At 44.3% G+C, this 27,364-nt stretch overlaps 1 protein-coding gene across 1 annotated transcript in view; it reads left to right on the plus strand.

The window, feature by feature from the left end:
- Positions 1-27,364, plus strand: part of LOC143770062 (microsomal triglyceride transfer protein-like) — a 225,019-nt gene that overhangs the window by 31,464 nt on the left and 166,191 nt on the right. The window contains exon 2 of the mRNA XM_077259303.1: positions 21,233-21,420. Coding sequence (XP_077115418.1) covers positions 21,233-21,420 — 188 coding nt within the window. The remainder of the gene's footprint in view (positions 1-21,232; positions 21,421-27,364) is intronic.

Below are 27,364 nucleotides of genomic sequence, written 5' to 3' on the forward strand. Positions count from 1 at the left end.
GGATACCGGTGATTCTGACAATGTTTTCTCGTGACATATTGTACTTCATGATAGTGGTAAAATTTATTTGATATGACTTGCGTTTATTTGTGAAAAAAATGGAAATTTGGCAAAAATTTTGAAAATTTTGCAATTTTCCAAATTTGAATTTTCATGCCCTTAAATCACACAGATATGTCACAAAAATACTTACTTAGTAACATTTTCCACATGTCTACTTTACATCAGCACAATTTTGGAACCAAAATTTTTGTTTGTTAGGAAGTTATAAGGGTTAAAATTTGACCAGCAATTTCTCATTTTTACAGCACCATTTTTTTTTTAGGGACCACATCACATTTGAAGTCACTTTGAGGGGTCTATATGATAGAAAATACCCAAAGTGACACCATTCTAAAAACTGCACCTATCATAATGCGCAAAATCACATTCAAGAAGTTTTTTTAAGCCTTCAGATGCTTCACAGGAATTTTTGGAATGTTTTTGAAAAAAAAAAATGAACATTTTACTTTTTTTCACAAAAAATTTACTTCAGATCCAATGTGTTTTATTTTATCAAGGGTAACAGGAGAAGTTGTGCAACTTGTCCTGAGTATGCCGATACCCCATATGTGGGGTGAACCACAGTTTGGGCGCATGGAAGAGCTCGGAAGGGAAGGAGCGCTATTTTGGAATGGAGACTTTGATAGAATGGTTTGCGGGCATCACATTGCGTTTGAAAAGCCCTTGATGTACCTAAACAGTAGAAACCCCCTAGTGACCCCATATTGGAAACTAGACCCCCCAAGGAACTTAATCTAGATGTGTTGGGAGAACTTCGAACCCCAAGTGTTTCACTAAAGTTTATAACGCAGAGCCGTAAAGATAAAAAATCTTTTTTTTCCACAAAAATGATTATTTAGCCTGCAATTTAGTATTTTCCCAAGGATAACAGGAGTAATTGGACCCAGAAAGATGTTATGCAATTTGTCCTGAGTACACCCCAATACCCCATATATGGGGGGAACCACTGTTTTGGCAAATAGCAGAGCTCGTAAGGGAAGGAGCGCCGTTTTGGAAGGCAGACATTGATGGAATGGTCTGTGAGCGTCACGATGCGTTTGCAGAGCCCCTGATGTACCTAAACAGTAGAAACCCCCCACAAGTGACCCCATATTGGAAACTAGACCCCCCAAGTAACTTATCAAGATGTGTTGTGAGAACTTTGAACCCCCAAGTGTTTCACTAAAGATTATAATGCAGAGCCATGAAAATAGAAACATATTTTTTTTCCCACAAAAATGATTTTTTTAGACTCCAAATTTTTATTTTCACAAGGGTAACAGGAGAAATTGGACTGCAAAAGTTGTTGTCCAATTTGTCCTGAGTACGCTAATCCCATCCCTAACCATAACCCTAACCACACCCCTAACCCGAATGCACCCCTAACCCTAATCCCAATCCTAACCACACCCCTAACCCCAACACACTCCTAACCCTAATCCCAACCGTAACCACACTCCTTACCCTGACACACCCCTAACTCTAATCCCAACCCTAACCCTAATCCAAACCGTAAACGTAATCCTAACCCCAACTTTAGCCCCAACCCTAGCCCTAACTTTAGCCTTAACCCTAACCCTAATGGGAAAATGGAAATAAATACATGTTTTTCTTTTATATTATTTTTCTCTAACTAAGGGGGTGAAAAAGGGTAGTTTGATTTACTATTTATAGCGGGTTTTTATAGTGGGTTTTTATGTTTGGCAGCTGTCACACACTAAAAGATGCTATTTATTGCAAAAAATAGGTTTTGCATTAACACATTTTGAGAGCTATAATTTTTCCATATCTTGGCTCAGTCATGTGGGGTTTTGTTTTTTGCAGGACGAGTTGACGTTTTTATTGGTATCATTTTCTGGCACATGACATTTTTTGATCGCTTTTTATTCCGATTTTTGTGAGGCAGAATAAAAAAAACCCAGCAATTCATGAATTTCTTTTGGGGGGCGTTTATACCGTTCCGCGTGTGGTAAAATTGATAAAGCAGTTTTATTCTTCGGGTCAGTATGATGACAGCGATACCTCATTTATATAAATTTTTTTATGTTTTGGCGCTTTTATACAATAAAAACTATTTTATATAAAAAATTAATTATTTTTGCATCGCTTTTTACAGAGTGGGGTCATCGAGTGCTGAGGTGCAGTTACAAAGCAGGGTCACTGATTGCTGAGGAGCAGTTACAGAGCGTGGTCACCGACTGCTGATGAGCAGTTACAGAGCAGGGTCAACGACTGCTGAGGGGCAGTTACAGAGCAGGGTCACTGAGTGCTGAGGTGCAGTTACAAAGCAGGGTCACTGATTGCTGAGGAGCAGTTACAGAGCGTGGTCACCGACTGCTGATGAGCAGTTACAGAGCAAAGTCACCGACTGCTGAGGGGCAGTTACAGAGCAGGGTCACTGAGTGCTGAGGAGCAGTTGCAAAGCGGGGTCATCGAGTGCTGAGGAGCAGTTACAGTGTAGGGTCAGAAGTTCTGAGGAGCCGTCACAGAGCGGGGTCACTGAGTGTTGAGGAGCAGTTACAAAGCAGGTTCACTCAGTGCTGAGGAGCAGTTACAAAGCAGGGTCACTGAGAGAAAAGGAGCAGTTACAGAGTGGGGTCACAGAGTTCTGAGGAGAAGTTACAGAGCGGGGTCACAGAGTTCTGAGGAGCAGTTACAGAGAGGCGTCACCGAATTCTGAGGAGCAGTTACAGAGCGAGGTCACTGAGTGCTGAGGAGCAGTCACAAAGCGGGATTACTGAGTGCTGAGGAGCAGTTGCAAGGCAGGGTCACTGAGAGCAGAGGTACAGTTACAGAGTGGGGCCACCATGTGCTGAAGAGCAAAGGGCAGAAAATCCACCAACGATCTGCTGACTCCATAACTGCAGAGTCCAAACCTCCTTTGGTACTAGCATAAGAAGAAAAACTGTGTGCCAGGAATTTTATGGCATAAGATTCTAGGGCCAAGAAGCTGCTTGTAAACCTAACATGATTTAGCCCAATGCCAAGCATCAGATTGAGTGGTGTAAGGCCGCCATCACTGGATTCTGGAAAAGTTGGAGCGTGTTCTGTGCAGTGATGGATCACACTTCACTATCTGGCAGACTAATGGACAAATCTGGATCCAAAGACTCAGACCATCACCAATCTGCTTGTGATTGTAAAATGTAACCCTTCACCTCCCAAGCCAGTTATCACCTTCATGATTAGGCCAAATTTTTACAATTTTGACCAGTGTCAGTTTATGTGGCAATAACTCTGAAACGCTTCAACTGATTCTGAGATTGCTTTCTCATGACACATTGTACTTCATGATAGTTGTAAAATTTGTTCTAGAAGAGTTGTGCTTATTTGTGAAAAAATTGGAAATTTGGTGAAAAGTTTTTAAAATTTTTGCAATTTTCAAACTTTTAATTTTTATGCTCTTAACCACAGGTTTATGTCACACAAAATAATTAACAAATAACATTTCCCACATGTCTACTTTATATCAGCACAATTTTTGAAGCATACTTTTTTTTGTTAGGAAGTTATAGGCTATGTGCACACGTTGAGGATTTGTGTGTTGATTTTTCTGCACTGCGTTTTACCTGCAGATTTCCTGCGGATTTCCTGCAGTTTTTGTGCGGATTCCACCTGCGGTTTTACACCTGCGGATTCCTATTGAGGAGCAGGTGTAAACCGCTGCAGAATTCGCGCAAAGAATTGACATGCTGCGGAAAATACAACGCAGCGTTTCCGCGCGGTATTTTCCGCAGCATGTACACAGCGGATTTGGTTTTCCATAGGTTTACATGGTACTGTAAACCACATGGAAAACAGCTGCGAATCTGCAGCGGCCAATCCGCTGCAGATCCGAAGCCAAATCCACAACGTGTGCACATAGCCATAAGGGTTAAAAGTTGACCAGTAATTTCTTATTTTTCCAACAATATTTACAAAAAAATCACATTACATTTGAAGTGACTTTAACCCCTTTCTGCCAGCTGACGGAATAGTATGTCAGCTGGCAGAATCACCACTTTGAGGTGGGCTCCGGCTGTGAGCCCACCTCAAAGCTGCGACATGTCAGCTGTTTTTTACAGCTGACATGTGCGCGCAATGAGCGCGAGCGGAATCACGATCTGCCCGCGCCCATTAACTAGTTAAATGCCGCTGTCAAACGCTGAAACATAGCAGGAACATTGCTATGCTTTGTAACTGTCAGTTCTGCATCTAACTGACATGATATAACTAACTTGCTAGACCATCAAACATATATTTACAAACAAAGTTTAAAAGATGTGATTAAAAAGGACACCAACACTGGCCGCACTCAGTACCATATGTAATACTAATCCCAAGGGCTTCAATCAACATGATATTTTAAGGACCCCATCTCCTACAATGTACATCCACCTGCTCCCAAAACTTAATGGAGGGTGGACATTAATCAGTGTAGCCCAGTGGCTGTTGTAAAATCTTCTACGCCATATGTAGTTGCTCATTGGTTTATATAGGTTTGACATCGAGAGAACTTCTACTCTATAATTGTCTAAGGGTCACTTCTGTCTTTCTGTCCGTCTTTGTCTGTCCTTCTGTCTGTCACGGATATTCATTGGTCGCGGCCTCTGTCTGTCATGGAATCCAAGTCGCTGAATGGTCGTGGCAAAACGCCCACGACCATTGCCACGACCAATCAGCGACACGCACAGTCCGGAAGAAAATGGACGCTCCTTACTCCCCCACTCACTGCCCGGCGCCCGCATACACCCTTCCGGTCACCGCTCACACAGGGTTAATGCCGGCGATAACGGACCGCGTTATGCCGCGGGTAGCGCACTCCGTTACCGCTGCTATTAACCCTGTGTGACCACGTTTTTTACTATTGACGCAGCCTATGCAGCGTCAATAGTAAAACATCTAATGTTAAAAATAATAATAATAAAAAAATGATTATATACTCACCTACGCCGCCTTTCCCGCTCCTCCCGATGCAAGCGGCACGTTCTGGTGGCAAGGATGGTCTGGCAGAAGGACGTCATCACAAGTCCTGCGCGGAAAGGACCTGCCGTGACGTCACGGTCATATGACTGCTACACGGTCATGTGACCGCGACGTCATCACAGCCTGGGACCGGAAGCTGCCGCCTGCACCCCACACAGGCGACAGAGCTACAACGCACCTATGGAAGGTGAGTATATGTTTATTTTTTATTTTTTTAACCTGTGTCATATGTGGCTGGGCAATATACTACGTGGCTGGGCAATATACTACGTGGACATACATATTCTAGAATACCCGATGTGTTAGAATCGGGCCACCATCTAGTTATAAGATAAGAGTGAGGGAGCATGTGCGGGATATTGGCTCAGCCCAGTCGGTGGAGGACCCTTCGGAATTAAAAACAATCCTGCGGCACTTTAGGTCGGTTCACAATTGTGACCCTAGAGGACTTATGATAAGGGGGATTGATTTTGTCCGCACAGGCATAATGGGATGCTAATGCATCATTTAAGCAGCCGTACATTAAATGGCGGCCTCCAAGTTCGGTAGTGTTCACAAGTAGTGTTCAGCAATACCTTCCGATACTCAAAGGTATCGGTATCGGATGGGATCGGCCGATATCCAAAAAATATTGGATATCGCCGATACCAATACCCGATACCAATGCAAGTCAATGGGACACAAGTATCGGAAGGTATCCTGGATGGTTCCCAGGGTCTGAAGGAGAGGAAACTCTCCTTCAGGCCCTGGGATCCATATTCATGTAAAAAATAAAGAATAAAAATAAAAAATATGGATATACTCACCCGTCCGGCGGACCCTGGACCTTAGCGATGTAACCGGCAGCCTCCGTTCCTAAGAATGCAGCGTGAAGGACCTTCGATGACGTCGCGGCTTGTGATTGGTCGCGTGACCGCTCATGTGACCACTCACACGACCAATCACAAGCCGCGACGTCATCGCAGGTCCTACACACTGCATTCTTAGGAACGGAGGCTGCCGGTTACATCGTTAAGGTCCAGGGTCCGCCGGAGGGGTGAGTATATCCATATTTTTTATTTTTATTCTTTATTTTTTACATGAATATGGATCCCAGGGCCTGAAGGAGAGTCTCCTCTCCTATAGACCCTGGGAACCATACACTGGGAACTTCCGATTCCGATTTCCGATATCACAAAAGTATCGGAACTCGGTATCGGAATTTCGATACAGCAAATATCGTCCGATACCCGATACTTGCGGTATCGGAATGCTCAACACTATTCACAAGGTGAATATAAATTAAATATAAGGGAGAGCTAAACACAGATAGTTAAATAAATTGTAAAGTGCATAGTTCAAAGTAGCAATATCACTGATAGCGCTTTATAGTGTATAGTTATTTATAGATTAATTATACCAGAAGTCCTCTGATCGGAAGACGCAGACATATGTACATATAGCAGGGCCGGATTTAAGAGGTGGGTGGCCCGGGGCCCATTTTGGAGGGAGGCCCATTTTTCAAGGTGTTGCATTATGTAATGCAGAAACACAAAATGAAACGAAAGCAAGTTTATTTACAGAAATCATTTATACAGAGTAATTCAGGTAAAATCATTCATTTTTTACAATCCAGGCACTTTCCTTGATTTTTGTGCTGCAAAATCACTAATGATGTCACTAAAGTCCAATTCACGCAGTATATCTGACTCGATGCTCATGATAGCCAAATGTACAAATTATTCCTGCTTTATGGATGTCCTTAATCGGCTTTCAACTAATTCAAGTTTTGAGACAGAACGCTCACCACTGCAGTTTGTTACCATCAAAATTAGATATATCCTTAGAGCTATCTCAATATTTGGGAAAGTGTCCTGCACACCCTTTTCCATGATAAGCTTGTACATGAAAAGTTCAGTGCTGATATCTTTTGGCTCCTCGTCTGTGAATGAATTGGCAAATGTTACAAACTGACACAGTTCATCGATAAATGTAATGTCCAAGTCATCTGAATAAACCTGACTAGTTGCTGTGCTGTGGCCTTAAGCTGGTCTGAAGAGAGTTCTTTCAGATGGCTAAAAAAAGCTAAATTTGCTTGATATATCTTTATATGCTTGAAGATGTTGGTCAAGAGAAGCAATAAACTGATCAATGATAGGCAAGAAAGTTTCTGTTCTGTATTTTTCAGACGGGCTGAGTTGTACTTCTTCCATATGGCCATAATCCAGTGGATTGAGACACGTTTCGGCGCCTGTGTCGTGTTATCGTCTGAACATACTCAGATTAACCAGACAGCTCTTCGCCTTGCTTCTCATAAATTTTGAAGGAGTCACGCTTTGATGCGACATAGTTTTTTAAGCTGGTCAGTGACGCCACAGCAGTGTTTAGATTGAGTTTTGCGTGTTGTAGAATTTTACTAGTAGCTTCTGTTCTTTGCAGGATATCACTCCAGAACGTGGTGTTAATACTAATTTCAAGCTAATTCATTTGTCTTAACAGTCCTTCTGCTTCACACAGTACACAGCTTTTTTCTTCAAAGTCATCAGCAATCTGTTTCAGTACATCTTTAATCTGCTGATGGTCATGCTTAAGGGCCTTAGTAGCGTCGGCTCTGCAGAACCAACGTGTTGTTGTGACACGTTTGAGAGTCAATGTTGTTGCTGAGTTAATATTTTTCAAAGCCTCAGTCAGGAGCTGATGCCAATGCGTTGAAACTGAAGAACAACAGTTTTTCAAGGATGTAAAAAAAAATGTACAGCACTCGAGCAGATTTCTACAGCAGTGTGCCATACAAGGAATCCAGGATGCAAGATTGTTCTTCTCTCTCACTTTGGCTTGCAGGCCTTTGTATTTGCCACTCATTGCAGATGCATTGTCATAACTTTGACCTCGGCAATTTCCCAGGTCTAAGTCATGTCTCTTCAAAAATTCCAACAAGGCATTGAACATGTCTTGAGCGTCATGGCCTTTGTTTGCCATGAATGTTACAAAGACATGTATTTTGCATGTTTTGGGATATTTATCCCTATATTGGTGGGAGGCCCCCGCTTGGTGGGTGGCCCAGGGCCCGGGCCCCTTGGGCCCCCCCTAAATCCGGGCCTGACATATAGCATGATAGCAATGTAATTCATGGGGGATAATGATATTTATATACACACTAGATGGCAGCCCGATTCTAAAGAATCGGGAGTCTAGAATCCATATATACTTTATTTATTCAAATGTAAGAATAATACAATTAATAAATAATAGTAAGAAAGAACAAAAAATGGCTGCACTCACCAGCTCTTGACAATTCTTGACAGTACGGCACATTTCTGATTGGTCGCTCGCGGCAGGCGGCAACCAATCAGAAAAGTGCCGCGCACCACGAAGGCATATATCTTTGTCCACCCTGAGCGGGTGTAGGACGCTGGTGACGTCACTTATCTCCGGACATTATCTCCGGACAAAGCCACGGAAGTTGGCACAAATTGCCGGAAGTAGTATTCTAGGCAATTATATATTAGATTTTAATGTTATCAGTGTTTACCTTTGAACGTTTATATTGTATTGTCCTGTCACCAGCCATGTGTACGATTATCGGCTGAAAGCCTCTCTGGAACCAATAATCACCCCATGTAAAGGTATCTTTATAAGTTAAAGATTCAGAATACTATGACTTTTATCATATCCTGAACAGTCAAGTTTTTTTATGAACCGTTAAGGTTTTCTGGTTGAAGTAAAAAAAACTCTGAGTGTTTACAGTTTGAAACCATAAAATGTTGAAAAATTATGTCATTCTTGAGTATATCACTCAATGGTGCTCATAAACGTGTCAAATTTGATCTATAATATACTTTAATATACGTTACTTTAATCTTTAATATACTTAAGAACAGGGCCCCAGACATCACACAGGGGGTCTGAAACACTGCACAGTGGTCCAAAATATCGCTGTGCTCTGCCTGGGGCCCCATATGCTGCCTGGGGCCCCTGTGCTCTGCCTGGGGCCCCATATGCTGCCTGGGGCCCCTGTGCTCTGCCTGGGGCCCCTGTGCTCTGCCTGGGGCCCCATGTTCTGCCTGGGGCCCCTGTGCTCTGCCTGGGGCCACTGTGCTCTGCCTGGGGCCCCATATGCTGCCTGGGGCCCCTGTGCTCTGCCTGGGGCCCCATATGCTGCCTGGGGCCCCTGTGCTCTGCCTGGGACCCCATAGGCTACCTGGGGCCCCTGTGCTCTACCTGGGACCACTGTGCTCTGCCTGGGGCCCCATATGCTGCCTGGGGCCCCTGTGCTCTGCCTGGGGCCAATGTGCTCTGCCTGGGGCCCCATGTGCTCTGCCTGGGGCCACTGTGCTCTGCCTGGGGCCCCTGTGCTCTGCCTGGGACCACTGTGCTCTGCCTGGGGCCCCATATGCTGCCTGGGGCCCCTGTGCTCTGCCTGGGGCCACTGTGCTCTGCCTGGGGCCCCATATGCTGCCTGGGGCCCCATATGCTCTGCCTGGGGCCCCTGTGCTCTGCCTGGGGCCCCTGTGCTCTGCCTGGGGCCCCATGTTCTGCCTGGGGCCCCTGTGCTCTGCCTGGGGCCCCTGTGCTCTGCCTGGGGCCCCTGTGCTCTGCCTGGGGCCCCATAAGCTGCCTGGGGCCCCTGTGCTCTGCCTGGGACCACTGTGCTCTGCCTGGGGCCCCATATGCTGCCTGGGGCCCCTGTGCTCTGCCTGGGGCCACTGTGCTCTGCCTGGGGCCCCATATGCTGCCTGGGGCCACTGTGCTCTGCCAGGGGCCCCATATGCTGCCTGGGGCCCCTGTGCTCTGCCTGGGGCCCCTGTGCTCTGCCTGGGGCCCCATATGCTGCCTGGGGCCCCTGTGCTCTGCCTGGGGCCCCATATGCTGCCTGGGGCCCCTGTGCTCTGCCTGAGGCCCCTGTGCTCTGCCTGGGGCCCCATATGCTGCCTGGGGCCCCATATGCTGCCTGGGGCCCCTGTGCTCTGCCTGAGGCCCCTGTGCTCTGCCTGGGGCCCCATATGCTGCCTGGGGCCCCTGTGCTCTGCCTGGGGCCCCATGTTCTGCCTGGGGCCCCTGTGCTCTGTCTGGGGCCCCATATGCTGCCTGGGGCCCCTGTGCTCTGCCTGGGGCCCCATATGCTGCCTGGGGCCCCTGTGCTCTGCCTGGGGCCACTGTGCTCTGCCTGGGGCCCCATAGGCTGCCTGGGGCCCCTGTGCTCTGCCTGGGACCACTGTGCTCTGCCTGGGGCCCCATATGCTGCCTGGGGCCCCTGTGCTCTGCCTGGGGCCACTGTGCTCTGCCTGGGGCCCCATATGCTGCCTGGGGCCCCTGTGCTCTGCCTGGGTGTAGGACACTGGTGACGTCACTTATCTCCGGACATTAGCTCCGGACATTAGCTCCGGACATTAGCTCCGGACAAAGCCACGGAAGTTGGCACAAATTGCAGGAAGTAGTATTCTAGGCAATTATGTATTAGATGGGCATTTCCTGAAGGAAATACATGGTGCTTGAACAGCGCTACCAGCTTTACAGCAGCACTTTTCACACACGGGACTGGGGGGGCGCGCTTACTTTTGCACCCGGGGCCGGGGGCGCGCTTACTTTTGCACCCGGGAGCGCACTTACTTTTGCACCCGGGGGCGCACTTACTTTTGCACCCGGGGGCGCACTTACTTTTGCACCCGGGGGCGCACTTACTTTTGCACCCGGGGGCGCACTTACTTTTGCACCCGGGGGCGCACTTACTTTTGCACCCGGGGGCGCACTTACTTTTGCACCCGGGGGCGCACTTACTTTTGCACCCGGGGGCGCACTTACTTTTGCACCCGGGGGCGCACTTACTTTTGCACCCGGGGGCGCACTTACTTTTGCACCCGGGGGCGCACTTACTTTTGCACCCGGGGGCGCACTTACTTTTGGGGCCGCACTTTTGGTGGGCGGGGCTCCTCGGTCTCCGATTTGGTGGGTGGGGACCCTCGGCCTCCGATGTGGTGGGCGGGGCCCCTCGGCCTCCGATGTGGTGGGCGGGGACCCTCGGCCTCCGATGTGGTGGGCGGGGACCCTCGGCCTCCGATGTGGTGGGCGGGGACCCTCGGCCTCCGATGTGGTGGGCGGGGACCCTCGGCCTCCGATGTGGTGGGCGGGGACCCTCGGCCTCCGATGTGGTGGGCGGGGACCCTCGGCCTCCGATTTGGTTGGCGGGGCCCCTCGGCCTCCGATTTGGTGTGTGCTCTGCCTGGGGCCACTGTGCTCTGCCTGGGGCCCCACATGCTGCCTGGGGCCCCTGTGCTCTACCTGGGGCCCCTGTGCTCTGCCTGGGGCCCCTGTGCTCTGCCTGGGGCCCCTGTGCTCTGCCTGGGGCCCCTGTGCTCTGCCTGGGGCCCCTGTGCTCTGCCTGGGGCCCCTGTGCTCTGCCTGGGGCCCCTGTGCTCTGCCTGGGGCCCCTGTGCTCTGCCTGGGTGTAGGACACTGGTGACGTCACTTATCTCCGGACATTAGCTCCGGACAATAGCTCCGGACAATAGCTCCGGACAATAGCTCCGGACAAAGCCACGGAAGTTGGCACAAATTGCAGGAAGTAGTATTCTAGGCAATTATATATTAGATACAGTATATGCTGGTCTGCATCTACATGTTAAGGTGCCCAGAACAAATCCAGCAGGAGACCATGTAAACAAAAGAGAATTGCGGCAGCACTCACCGAAGATGCGTGGTCCAAATCCTTTATTTAAGAACACTTACAGTGAAGGTGACATGCTGACGGCACGGCCTGTTGAAGCGCCACATCAGGCGTGAAACGGCCGTCGTCTTTTTTCCTGCTCACCTCCTTGTTTCTCCTGCTCCCCCGTGCCGTCAGCATGTCACCTTCACTGTAAGTGTTCTTAAATAAAGGATTTGGACCACGCATCTTCGGTGAGTGCTGCCGCAATTCTCTTTTGTTTACATGGTATGGACTGTTGCTTATCTTAATGCGAGCACCGCCGTTGAGAGGAACAGGCTCTCCTATTTTTCACTACAAGGTAATCAAGCTGACACATTTATTGGCTGTGCAGCCTTGTTTTTCTTTGAAGTTGTGGAAATCCAGCAGGAGAGATGGAGATGTAGTTAAAGATCAATCAGATACAGTATTGTTGTATAGTACAAAAGGAATCTCCAGGTAATAATAACTATAAACAAGAAATGATATTCACACTGATCTCACACTCCCAATAAGAAAATAATCCTGTGTACAATCTGGCTGTAGGGTAAAGACTGGCCCCCATCTACAGAGTGGGAGGAATAGAACTAAGCAACAGCACATGTGAAAAAGACTTGGGTATACTAAGGCTATGTGCACATGATACATTTTTTTCCATGTGGAAATGGTCCAGAAACGCATTGGAACTCTTATGCAAGGCAATTCAATGACAATTCTGAAGTGTTGTACACATCATGATCGGTAAATTTCCGTGCGTATTTGCAGTGCGTTTTTTACTGCAGCATGTCAATTCTCTTTGCATTTCTGCACCCATTGACTTCAATTGAGTCAATGAAATCCCAGCAAAAATGCAGGCATAAAAATGCGTATTTGCTGAGTTTTTTTTTTTTTTGCATTTTAACCTCTTTACCCCAAGGATGGTTTGCACGTTAATGACCAGGCCAATTTTTACAATTCTGACCACTGTCCCTTTATGAGGTTATAACTCTGGAACGCTTCAACGGATCCCAGTGATTCTGACATTTTTTTCTCGTGACATATTTTACTTCATGATAGTGGTAACATTTCTTTGATATTACCTGCGTTTATTTGTGAAAATATTGGAAATTTGGCAAAAATTTTGAAAATTTTGCAATTTTCCAAATTTGAATTTTTATGCAATTAAATCACAGAGATATGTCACACAAAATACTTAATAAGTAACATTTGCCACGTGTCTTCTTTACATCAGCACAATTTTGAAACCAAATTTTTTTTTTTGTTAGGGAGTTATAAGGGTTAAAATTTGACCAGCAATTTCTCATTTTTACAACACCATTTTTTTTTAGGGACCACAACTCATTTGAAGTCATTTTGAGGGGTCTATATGATAGAAAATAACCAAGTGTGACACCATTCTAAAAACTGCACCCCTCAAGGTACTCAAAACCACATTCAAGAAGTTTATTAACCCTTCAGGTGTTTCACAGGAATTTTTGGAATATTTATATAAAAATGAACATTTAACTTTTTTTCACAAAAAATTTACTTCAGCTCCAATTTGTTTTATGTTACCAAGTGTAACAGGAGAAAATGGACCCCAAAAGTTGTTGTACAATTTGTCCTGAGTATGCCAATACCCCATATGTGGGGGTAAACCACTGTTTGGGCATGCATGGCAGAGCTCGGAAGCGAAGGAGTGCCATTTGACTTTTCAATGCAAGATTGACTGGAATTGAGATGGGACGCCATGTTGCGTTTGGAGAGCCCCTGATGTGCCTAGACATTGAAACCCCCACAAGTGACACCATTTTGGAAAGTAGTCCCCCTAAGGAACTTATCTAGATGTGTGGTGAGCACTTTGACCCATTAAGTGATTCACAGAAGTTTATAATGCAGAGCCGTAAAAATACAAAATCATATTTTTTCACAAAATGATTTTTCGCCCCCAATTTTTTATTTTTCCAAGGGTAAGAGAAGAAATTTGACCCCAAAAGTTGTTGATCAATTTGTCCTGAGTACGCTGATATCCCATATGTGGGGGTAAACCACTGTTTGAGCGCATGGGAAAGCTCGGAAGGGAAGGAGCGCCGTTTGACTTTTCAATGCAAAATTGACAGGAATTGAGATGGGACCCCATGTTGCTGTCACGGGGGTACTGGGTACACTACAGCTGATTACCCGGGCCCCTGCAATATCCCTCAAACTAGGGAAACCCTGTCTGTCCCTCTCCCAGAGTTTACACTGAAGGTGTGCATGTCTGGGCCGCCAGGCCTGACCCTGAGTCCTGTTTCAGTACTAAGCTGAAACCTCCACCCGCCACCCAGTGATAAGACCTCTCATCAACCCCTACAGAAGGCACAGACAGGGAAAACTAAAAAACGCACCACGCCGCAGACACAGGAAAACACTATAATGTGCACAGGGCAAAACAATACAAATATAGGAAGGAGAAATATAACGAAGGATAATACACCACCAGATACGATATTTCCTCTCCTAGACCACCACTCCAGACCGAGATCACCAGGCACAAGACACAAGCTATAATCGGCGACGCCCAAAGCCCAGCAAAACTATTTAAAGGCAATGGGCATGACTAAGCCTCCAACTCGAGTACCAGCCAGATTAACCCCAGACAATCTGAATCAATCTAGCAGGCGCCACTGAGAATATAGTGGACGAATGAGGAATTACCGCTGTCTGTCAGATGCCCTAGTGTGAACAGCGTCCGACATGACAGTTGCGTTTGGAGAGCCACTGATGTGCCTAAACATTGAAACCCCCACAAGTGACACCATTTTGGAAAGTAGACACCCTAAGGAACTCATCTAGATGTGTTGTGAGAACTTTGAACCCCCAAGTGTTTCACTACAGTTTATAACTCAGAGCCGTGAAAAAAAAAAAATATTTTTTTTTCCACAAAAATAATTTTTTAGCCCCCAGTTTTGTATTTTTCCAAGGGTAACAGTCTAAATTGGACCCCAAAAGTTGTTGTCAAATTTTTCCTGAGTACGCTGATACCCCATATGTGGAGTGGAACCACCGTTTGAGCACATGGCAGAGCTTGGAAGGGAAGGAGCGTCATTTGGAATGCAGACTTAGATGGATTGGTCTGCAGGCGTCACATTGCGTTTACAGAGCCCCTAATGTACCTGAACAGTAGAAACCCCCCACAAGCGACTTCATATTGGAAACTAGACCCCCCAAGGAACTTATTTAGATGTGTTGTGAGAACTTTGAACCCCCAAGTGTTTCACTACAGCTTATAACGCAGAGCCGTGAAAATAAAAAATCCTTTTTTTTCCACAAAAATAATTTTGTAGCCCCCATTTTTGTATTTTCCCAAGGGTAACATGAGAAATTGGACCCCAAAAGTTGTTGTCCAATGTGTCCCGAGTATGCTGATACCCCATATGTTGGGGTAAACCCCTGTTTGGGCGCACAGGAGAGCTCGGAAGGGAAGGAGCACTGTTTTACTTTTTCAACGCAGAAATGGCTGGAATTAAGATCGGATGCCATGTCGCGTTTGGAGAGCCCCTGATGTGCCTAAACAGTGGAAACCTCTCAATTATAACTGAAACCCTAATCCAAACACATCCCTAACCCTAATCCCAATGGTAACCCTAACCACCCCCCTAACCCTGACACACCCCTATCCCTAAACCCAACCCTATTCCCAACCGTAAATGTAATCCAAACCCTAACCCTAACTTTAGCCCCAACCCTAACTGTAGCCTTAACCCTAACCCCAACCCTAGCCCTAACCCTAGCCCTAACCCTAGCCCTAACCCTAGCCCTAACCCTAGCCCTAACCCTAGCCCTAACCCTAGCCCTTACCCTAACCCTAGCCCTAATGGGAAAATGGAAATAAATACATTTTTTTATTTTTCGCTAACTAAGGGGGTGATGAAGGGGGGTTTGGTTTACTTTTATAGCGAGTTTTTTAGTGGATTTTTATGATTGGCTGTCACACTGAAAGACGCTTTTTATTGCAAAAAATATTTTTGCGTTACCACATTTTGAGAGCTATAATTTTTCCATATTTTGGTCCACAGAGTCATGTGAGGTCTTGTGTTTGCGGGACAAGTTGACGTTTTTATTGGTAACATTTTCGGGCACCTGACATTTTTTGATCGCTTTTTATTCCAATTTTTGTGAGGCAGAATGACCAAAAACCAGCTATTCATGAATTTCTTTTGGGGGGAGGCGTTTATACCATTCCGCGTTTGGTAAAATGGATAAAGCAGTTTTATTCTTTGGGTCAGTATGATTACAGCGATACCTCATTTATATCATTTTTTTATGTTTTGTAGCTTTTATACGATAAAAACTATTTTATAGAAAAAAGAATTATTTTTGCATCTCTTTATTCTGAGGACTATAACTTTTTTATTTTTTCTTTGATGCTGTATGGTGGCTCGTATTTTGCGGGACATGATGACGTTTTTAGCAGTACTATGGTTATTTATATCCGTCCTATTGATCGCGTGTTATTCCACTTTTTGTTTGGCCATATGATAATAAAGCGTTGCTTTTTGCCTCATTTTTTTTTTTTTTTTTTTTTTTTTTTTTTACGGTGTTCACTGAAGGGGTTAACTAGTGGGGCAGTTTTATAGGTCGGGTCGTTACGGACACGACAATACTAAATATGTGTACTTTTATTGTTTTTTTTAAATTTAGATAAAGAAATGTATTTATAGGAACAATATATATATTTTTTCGGGGGAATTTTTTTTTTGAATTTTTTTACATTTTTTTACACATGTGAATATATTTTTTTTTTTACACTATAACATTGCCCCAGGGGGGGCATCATGTTATACTGTAAGATCGCTGATCTGACATTTTGCTGTGCACTGTGTCAGATCGGCGATCTGACGTGCACAGCTCCAGGCTTTTACAGGCGCCTGCTCTGAGCAGGCGCTGTGAAGCCACCTCCCTGCAGGGCCCGGATGCCGCAGCCATTTTGGATCCGGGCTTGCTGCAGGGAGGAGGAGGTAAGAGACCCTCGGAGCAACGCGATCACTTTGCGTTGCTCCGGGGGTCTCAGGGAAGCACGCAGGGAGCCCCCTCCCTTCGCGATGCTTCCCTATACCGCCGGAACACTGCAATAATGTTTGATCGCAGTGTACCAGGGGTTAATGTGCCGGGGGCGGTCCGTGACCACTCCTGGCACATAGTGCCGGATGTCAGCTGCGATAGTCAGCTGACATCCAGCCACGATCGCCCCCCATGAGCGCGGCCGATCGCATATGACGTACCATCCCATCGGTGGTCATACGGGCCCACCCCACCTCTACGGGATAGTATGTCTAATGTCTGAAAGGGGTTAAGGGCTCCCTATGATATTTCCCACACTGTCATCTGTGTGACATCATTGGAAACACCTGCGCGGTGGTTCTTATTGGTGGTAATGCTACCGCCAGTAAAATAGTCGGTCAGAGCACTTCAGGGTCATGCAGTCAGATGTCAGCGTTATCCTGCAGCTGTGACTGTCACCCGTGGTAATGCTACTGCCGGTACTGTTGGTCACAGCGCTGCGGGATCAGGCTGGCAGATGTCAGCGTGATCCCGCAGCTGTGACTGTGACCTGCGTAACACTACCACTGGTACTGTCAGTCAGAGCACTGCAGGATCGTGCTGTCAGATGTCAGTATGACCCCGCAGCTATGACTGTGAACCGCAGGCGTGGGTCGATGAGACTACTGTTCCCATCGGGCTACATCTGCTGTCACTGATAAGTGACAGCAGGTGCCGCTGATGGGAGATGTAGTCTCATCTGCAGGCACCTGGGCACACAGTAAAAAAAAAAAAAAGTAAAATTACATGTTCAAATGAAAAAAAAATTATACTCACCTAACACCAAATCCCTGACGCCCATGTCTCCTAGAAATAATGTAAAATTATACCAACATATACTCACCTTTCCTTCATAGTCCATGTAATCCCAAGTGTCCCATGGCGATATCACATGTAGAACAGTCATATCAGGAGATGTGACCACCACTCTACTGCAGGTGATACACTGACAGGAGGTAATCGCTCCCGCAGTGTATCACTGAGGTGCCATGAGAGCTTCAGTGCTCTCATTTACGACACCGCTGCATGAGAACTTTCCCACACAGCAGTGTTGCCATAAGAGAGATCACCGGAGCTGATCAGCTGATGAACTCCGGAGACCTCTCTCACCTGAGAGAGTGATTACCTCCTGTCAGTGTATCGCTGGCTGTCTTTGAGAGCAGTAACATCAGTGACTGCTCTCAAAGTGATCAGGATCGTTGTGGGACATTATGGATTATCTTCTCTATGGACAGGTGAGGAATGTTGTGGTTAATTATTTTATTTTTGATGCAGGAGACGTTGGCTTCGGTGGATTAGGAGTTTGGGGAGTATGGTTTAATTAAGATTCAATGAAGGAGTCTGTCATTATTGCAAATAATCAATCTGGAAGTTTCGTGGTTAATATCTGCGCTGCTGTAATGATGGATGTCCAGACGTATTGAAGATAAAAAAATGATGGTTTATTCTTTCTCAACGCGTTTCGAAGTCACTAGGACTTCTTCCTCAGGTGATGCTTTTGACTGAATATCCTGATTTGGTCCTGAGCTGACCTTGTGGATCTGCAGTAGCTGTTGAAACTCTGAGTTTGCTGTGCGTTTTTTTCAATTTACTGGTGAATGCAATCTTATTCTTATTTAAAAAAAAGAACTTTATTCTGGGTGTGTGTTTTTATACAATATTACTGTGGGGTTAGTAATGGATAGATGTCTTACAGATGCCTCGAAATTACTAACCTGTGGGCTTAATATCACCTGACAATACAAAGGTGACATCAACCCCCCAACTATAACCCCACTTGCCACTGCTACAGAGCAAGTGGGAAGAGCGAGACTAAGTGCCAGATGGCGCATCTAATAGATGCGCCTTTTCTGGGGCAGCTTAGAGCTGATGTTTTTAGTCTGGGAGGGGCCAATATCAGTGGCCCTTTCCTAGGCTATTAATATCAGCCCGCAGCTGTCTGCATAGTCTTTGTTGGTTATTAATCATAGGGGAACCCAACATCATTTTGGTGGGTCCCCCATTTTAATAGCCAGTAAAGGCTGATTATACAGCTGTGAGCTGATATTAATAGCCTGGGAAGCTCCATGGGTATTACCCCCTTCCTAGGCTGTAAACATCTGCCCCCTATGTAAGTTTGCTCTGTTAATGCTCCTACATAGGCTGGTGACAATGTGTGAAGGTTTGGTGTATTTGTGTGTGTTTCTGTTTATTTATCTGCTTAGTAATGAGCGTTTCGGGCTGAAACCTTTTCATTATTAAGCCCAGGTGTCAATGACAGCTGCTGACACTAAGCCCTAATCCCATTATTCTGATGCCACTGCATGGGCATGAAATAGGTAAGTTGAACCAATAAATTACATCACAAAACTTTTTTTTTTAAATATCTTTATTTAGCTAAAAATAACATTCATTGCTGTACAAAAATGCATACAAAAAACACGGCAAAAATGCATGCAAAAATGCGCGTTTTTGCCACAGCATTTTTCCTGCCAAGAGATGTAGATACCTTGCAGAAATTTCTGCAAGCAAATACTCAATGTGCGCACATAGCCTAATAGATCACAAACTGCACATGAGTCAACAGTGTGATGCAGCAGGAAAAAAGGCAAACACAGTTCTGGGATGTATTAAGAGAAGCATAGAGTCTAGATCACATGAAGTCATTATCCCCCTCTAATCCTCTTAGGTCAGACGAGGAATGGTTAAAGGTTCTGGGAATTTAGCTTGCAAAAAAGAACGAAATTGGAGATTTAATAGCTGTCTTCAAATATCTTCAGTCATGTCACAGTGTAAAGGAGTCATCCTTATTCTCGTTTGCACATGGAATGAAACTGAAAGGGAGAAGATACAGATTAGATATTAGAAAAAACTTTTTGACTGAGGGTGATCAGTGACTGCAACAGGCTGCCACGAGAGGTGGTGACTGAGTTTTCATTCAATGGAAGTCTTGAAACAGAGTGTGGGCAGACATCTATCTGAGATGGTTCAGTGAACCCTTCATTGAGCAGGTGGTTGGACATCATTACCTTGGAGTTCTCGTCCAACTGTTAACATTCTATGATAGGCTTGGTGGTCAGTCCTCATGTCTTTAGTGCAGCTGTGAGCTGAGTTGGATAGCAGAAGTCCTTGGGTACTAAACTCGTTTTGCATGCACTAAACATGATACTGCAACATTATGCAGGAGACCAAGATAATGGAATTAATTTATTTTGCATGTCACCGGATTGAACAACAGACATCCCAACAAGCAACTTCTGTTTTTTTGGTAGGAAACCAAATTCTTTCTGTGCTCCAGGTAATCTTTGATTAAATATAGGTTTGTTACAGAGGCAATGCTTAAGACAATTGCTTGAAAGAGAGCAATGGCTATATACAGACTGAAGGATCTCCAGCAGTTACAAACAATTCAGATGATCCAACCTGAATCTAACTGACTCTATAAATAACCAAATCCAGCAAAGCCAGTACTATAATAAAATTAAAACTTAACATTTATTTTGTATACCTAAAAGACATAAATAACCATATAAAAGTGCTCATGATTCCCAGTGTACTATAATAAAATGGCACAATCTCACCCAAGTTGTTGTTTTCCTGGTATTCAGAAATTTTCAGTAACGTATTGAAGTCCGCAGCCAGGAACTTGGGAGAGTAACGGACCACAGAGAAAAAGGAGGGGGGGGGGGGGGGAGACAATAGGGGCCTATTTACCCTGTCGTGCCCTCTGTATCCAACTCCCGCCCTTACAAGGGCAGTACCCAAGTGTGAGCCTGTTTAATGATGCCCATGATCAAATATGGCCACCCCAACAAAAAGGTGTCTTCCCTACGCGTTTCCCCTCCCGTTTGGGGGGTTCATCAGGGGAAGTTTATGCAGGCTAAAAAATAAGGTCTCCTGCAGTGGCACGGATTGACCTCTGAACATGCCCACCTCCTCTGTATGAGGAGAAAATGATCATTTACAGGGTAAATAGGCCCCTATTGTCTCCCCCCCCCCCCTTTTTTCTCTGTGGTCCGTTACTCTCCCAAGTTCCTGGCTGCGGACTTCAATACGTTACTGAAAACTTCTGAATACCAGGAAAACAACAACTTGGGTGAGATTGTGCCATTTTATTATAGTACACTGGGAATCATGAACACTTTTATATGGTTATTTATGTCTTTTAGGTATACAAAATAAATGTTAAGTTTTAATTTTATTATGGTACTGGCTTTGCTATATACAGACTGACCATGCAGTGCATTACAGACCAGTACATTACCGAAAGTTGATACCAGCTTTTTTCTATGGCCATCAATATAAGTACGGTACTCATTTGTTTCTTCCCAAAACCAAACCATATTTGTCATGGTTGGCTGTGACTCTATATTTATAGTGGATAAGCAGGTTTTAACATGTTGATGATGGTTACCGCTTTGCTGTTAGCCTTGCATTCAGTCACATGAATCCTAATATAATAAAAGAATCCTATCGGCCATGTAGCATATTTGAATAATAATAAATTGCTTGCTTTTTTGATAGGTTTCTCAGAAGTACCATGTTTTCAACCAGAAACCTCCTATCAATACCACTACACATTGGATTTCTTTTTAGCACATTCTGCCCAATCAGCAATGCCAGCCACCAAGTTACAGATTCATGCCGCCATAGACACCTCCCTTCTGTGGAGAAACAAGGCTCAACCTCATGAGCAGCTTATCAATGTGCAGGTATGTGCTATTTATCAAATAGATGTGCGGCAGAACTGCATTAACAATTGCCTTTACAAATTATCAATTTTTATTGTGTTATTGTACCTATGCTGCTTAATTTATTGAAACCTACTTATGTCACAATCATATACTTTAAGGCAGTGTTCTACAACCACAGTCCTCAAGAGCCACTAACAGGTCATGTTTTCAGGATTTCCATAGTATTGCCAGATGATCATTCCATCATTTCATCATCTGGGCAATACTAAGGAAATCCTGAACACATGATCTGTTGGTGGCTTTTGAGGACTGGAGTTGGGGAACACTGCTTTAAGGAAACCAACTTGTGATGTCATAATTAAGTGCATTTACACTGGACAACAATCAGCCAATCAAAACAGGCTGCCAATTATCTAATAAATGAGCAAAGTACTTGTCCATCAGATGAAATGATTTTTAAGCTTGTTTAACCCTCTCAGCAGAAGCCAGTTTTCAATTTTTGTGGTAAGAACTCTGGAATGCTTTAACATATCCAAGTGGTTCTGGGAATTTTTGTCATGAAATGTTGTACTTAAAGAACACAGAAAATTTAGGTCAATATGATTTGGGTTTATTTATGAAAGCATTAAAAAAAATGGACAAAAATTATGAAAATTTCATTCATTTTTGAAATTTGAATTTTTATGCCCTTGAACCAAACAAAATAATTAATGAATAACATTTACCATACCACATATCTACTTTACATCAGCATCATTCTTGTAAGAACTTCTTTAGTTAAGATACTAGAAGGATTAAAAGTTTAGCAACAATTTTTCATTTTTTCAATGAAATTTACAAAATCTACTGTATACTTGTAGAGACCACTTCACTTTCACTTTTAACCTGACTTTGAGGGGTCTATATGTCGGAAAACACCCAAACACTGCATTTTAAAATCTGCACCTCTCATCATATTCAAAGCTGTATTCAGAAAGCTAGTTAACCCTTTAGGTGCTTCTCAAGAATTATTGCAAATTAGAAGAAAACATTTTTTTTCTCACTTAAATGTCGCTTTATCCCAACATTTTTCATTTTTCATAGATTAAATGGAGAAAATTCACAGTACAAATTGTTGTGCAATGTCTCCTGAATACGCGAATACCCCCACATGTGATCAGAAGTTTTTGTTTGAGCACACAGCAAAGCTTGGAATGGAAGGGTCACTAGGTGATTTTTGGAGTGTAAATTTGGCTGGCATAGACTGTGGCACAACAGCATAGCCAGCCACTAAATAAATATAAAACTTAGCCTTTAATATGTATACCTAAAAACAGTTTAAATAAAACATTTGCTGAAAGTGCTCATGGTTAGCAGTGCACTAGAAAAAAATGGCACAATCTCACCCAATTGTCGCCTCACGATCTACTGGAGATTTCTGTAACCTCAGGATCCGGATGCAGGAGGGGGGAGGTACACTAGGTTCTACTTTCCCTGTCGTGCCCAGTGTAAAAAAACTCCCGCCCTGACAAGGGCAGTACCCAAGCGTGAGCCTGTTTTTCTATAATGCCCTTGATAGATGTAGCCACCCTGGAAAAAATGTCTCCCTTCTTCTTCCCAACGCGTTTCCTCCCCTGTTCAGGGGGTTCATCAGGGGAAGTTGTCCAGGTTAGTAAGGGTATTCTGCAGTGGCAGACATAACCTCTCTAGAATATAGGTGCCTTGGTGTAAAGGTAGAGCAGTCTCTCTCCTGTTTGATTGTGGTTGCCATTATATAGTATTGTGGGCGGTACCATCCATTGGTGTCTGTCATCACTTCCTGGGTGTCCCCATCTCAGTCTACGTTTATATGGTGATTTACATAAAGTACGGGGTTTAGTGCTGCTTCTGGGGCTTTCATTTACCATGCATTCATATGCTCAGCGCTGCGCTGGTGTTTATTTTGAGTGTTTACCTCTATACCATCGCTATTGAGCTGCAGCCACACCTCTGTTTGTTGGTCACATGACCACAGGTCCTGGTCGGCTGAAAGCTTCTATTATTAGTGCCTGCTCTTTGCATACTCGGTCACATGACCACAGGTCCTGGTCGGCTAAAAGCTTCTATTATTAGTGCCTGCGCTTTGCATTTACCATGCTTTCATATGCTCAACGCTGCGCTGATGTTTATTTTGAGATTTTATCTCTATACCATCGCTATTAAGCTACAGCCACACCTCCGTTTGTTGGTCACATGACCACAGGTCCTGGTCGGCTAAAAGCTTCTATTATTAGTGCCTGCGCTTTGCATACCCGGTCACATGACCGCAGGTCCTGGTTGGCAACAGACTCCGGTTACCAACCACGCTTGTGCTTTAGCTGCTAGATCACATGACCTCAGGTATTGGTTTGCACATAGCTCCTTACCAACCCAGCGTGTGTTCAGCATCCCAGGTCTCAATCAGCAGATTCTTATTAGCCATCTGCGCGTATCCCTTCAACTAAAAAACCCAGTTGAGTATTGCGCTGGTGCTTCTTACTTATTGTGGTTAAAAGCTGCATAAATGCTTGGTAAGCTTCTGCAACTACTAGATTCTGCGGACCGATTGTCTCTATCTATATAACCCCGTTTCCTATTACAATATCACTGCTGAGATGCATATAAAATTACAGTAATATTAGAACACACCACTTTGTGTCAAGGTACCTTTCCACCTCTCGGCATACATATATTAGATCCACTGTCCGGCATATTTTATTCACCCCTCATTCTATATGCCAACCATTATTACAGTAAGACCGTGTGCCCCTTTATTCTGTTTATGCAGCCGGGGCTCAGATGTATAGGTCATAGGTACAACCTATTTCACGGGTCGTTTCACTTGGCCTAGTCTGATGTCCTTCTCCCCTTCCGTCCACTTATATTTTAAACCAAAGAGGCTAATTCATAAGAAACAGCTAAAATTAAGTTGCTCATTTAGACCTGAGGGGCATTGGGTATCTAGCCAGTAAATCCACCGACATTCTCTTTGCAGAATCATTTTGTCATAATTACCACCTCTACTCGGTGCTCTGACTTGATCGATACCCATGAATCTGACGACTCCACAGTTCCCGCCATGACAGCTATTCACATGTTTTGCCAAGGGAGTGTCTCTGTCATTGCGTATATCCCCCAAATGCTCCCCCACTCTCCGTCTAAATTCTCTGATTGTCTTACCCACATAGGATTTACCACAGACGCATGAAGCCTTATAGATTACCCCTGTTGTTCTACAGTTTATAAATTGTTTAACCATGAATTTTTCTTTTGTTATATCATTTATAAACTCCTTTCCTGTTTGTATAGATGCGCATGCAACACATCGCCCACATTTATAACAACCTTTTGGTTTTTCGGGTAACCATGTTTCTCCTGCCTCAAGTTTAGTTAGATGGCTGTGTACCAGTCTGTCTTTTAGAGACCTACCCTTTTTGTACATAATTTGGGGTGTCTCCCCAACGACCCTAGCCAAATCTGGATCCATTAACAAAACATTCCAGTGCCTTTTCAGGACCTCCCGTACAGCTGATGCCCCATTATCATATGTGGTAATCATACGGATAGTCCCCGGATTCTCCTCATTTTTCATCTTTGTTTTCAATAAATCCTCTCTAGGCTTTGTTTGTGCCAGTTGGAATGATTCCCTAAGGACCCTGTCAGGGTAGCCTCTCTTCTGGAATCTCTCTCTTAGATCATTTGCCCAGTATCTGAAGTTATTGTTCTCTGAGCAGTTGCATTTCATTCTAAGATATTGCCCTTTCGGTATTGCTCTTCTCTGTGCCAGTGGGTGGTGGCTATCCCACCTCAACAAAGAATTTGTCGAGGTGGGTTTGCGATAGATGGAGGTTGTTAGGACCCCTTCCTCTATTGATTTACCAATGCATATATCAAGAAATGGTAACCTGTGCGTTTCAATTACGGAGGTGAATCGAAGGCCGATTTCGTTTATGTTTAAAGCTGCTACAAATGATTCAAACATATCATTCGTACCACTCCATAAGATAAAAACATCGTCAATGAATCTTACCCACAGGTCTATGAACCTGGTAAACCCATTCAGTACCTCTGAGAAGACTACTGTATCCTCCCACCAGCCCAGGAACAAATTTGCATAACTTGGTGCTGCTGGATTACCCATTGCAGTGCCCCTGAGCTGGTGGTAGGTTCTTCCATCAAAGGTAAAGAAATTGTTTCTGAGAGAGAATTCCAGAAGTTCTATGACAAATTGGCTATGATTGTCAAATTGGCACCCTCTTGAGCTAAGGAAGTGCTTTACTCCCCGTATTCCATGCTCATGTGGAATTGACGAGTACAATGTTTCCACATCAATACTTGCCAGCATGGTTTCGTTTTCGATGGGTATACCCTCTAATTTCTGGAGGAGGTCAGTCGTATCCCGAATAAATGAAGGGAGTGTGCTCACAAATGGTTTTAGAATGTGATCAACATATATCCCTAGGTTGTTACAAATACTCCTTATTCCGGAGACTATTGGCCTTCCTCTTAGAGGAGTATAGCCTTTATGTACCTTCGGGAGGCTATAAAACGTAGCCATGACTGGATACTGAGGGAGAAGAAAAGAAAATTCGTCTTGAGAGATCAATTGGTTGGTTTTCGCTCTCAATAGCAACTTTGTGAGTGCATCAATACATGTAACTGTCGGGTTACCTTTTATTATTTTATACGTTGAGGAGTCCTGGAGCAGGGAAAGGCACATGTTCCTATATTGGCTTACATCCATAACAACCACATTTCCCCCTTTGTCTGAGGGTTTTATTACTATGGAGGTGTCTCTTTCGAGATCACACAGTGCCTTTATTTGATCTTTAGATAAATTATGTGGTACATGCGCCTTCCCTATTCCCTTAATATCACTCGTGACCAAATTGAGAAAGACATCTATCACTGATATGTCTCCTATCAGGGCGGGAGTTTTTTTACACTGGGCACGACAGGGAAAGTAGAACCTAGTGTACCTCCCCCTCCTGCATCCGGATCCTGAGGTTACAGAAATCTCCAGTAGATCGTGAGGCGACAATTGGGTGAGATTGTGCCATTTTTTTCTAGTGCACTGCTAACCATGAGCACTTTCAGCAAATGTTTTATTTAAACTGTTTTTAGGTATACATATTAAAGGCTAAGTTTTATATTTATTTAGTGGCTGGCTATGCTGTTGTGCCTGAATTTTTGATAGTCAGATTGGTTTGGAGCCTGACGTTCCAGTCTTGTTGGCTGATATAGATGGCATAGACTGTGGACACAGCATTCTATTTGCAAAGGCCCCGATGTTCCAAAGTAGCAGAAACCCTGCACAATTGACCCCATTTTGGATACTGCACTCCTCAAGGAATTTATCCTGGTGGTAAGCATTTTAATTCAACATGCAAGTTTGGGAATTTTCTAACATTGAGCTATCAAAATGAAAAATAATGTTTAATCCACAAAAATGTTGCTTTTGCCCCAAATCTTCACAAGGGTAAGAGAAGGAAAAATGGATCCTAAAAATTGTTGTGCAATTTCACCTGAGTACACTGATACCCCCATATGTGGTTGGAACCTATTGTCTGAGTGCACAGCAGGACTGTTTTTCAGTGCACTTTGATCCTCCCCCACAAATGACCCCATTTTAGAATCTAGACCCCTCAAGGAATTAATCTAGGTTTCTAATGAGCATCTTAAACCCTTTGGTGCTTCATAGAGTTTAAGAATATTGGGCCATGAAAATGAAATATTGCAGTTTTTTTTTCATGAAAATGTTATTTTAGCCCCAAATTTATCGTTTTCACAAGAGCAACAGGAGAAACTGGAACCCATCATTTTTGTGCTATTTTCTTGGGTATACTGATACCCTATATGTGGTCAGAAACTACTGCTTGGGTAACTGGAAGTATTGGAAGGGAAGGAGAGCTAGTTGAATTTTGTTGTGCAATTTTTGCGATAATTGATTGCGAACACCATGTCA

Source organism: Ranitomeya variabilis, chromosome 4, assembly GCF_051348905.1.
Source record: "Ranitomeya variabilis isolate aRanVar5 chromosome 4, aRanVar5.hap1, whole genome shotgun sequence".
NCBI classification, from domain to species: Eukaryota; Metazoa; Chordata; class Amphibia; order Anura; family Dendrobatidae; genus Ranitomeya; species Ranitomeya variabilis.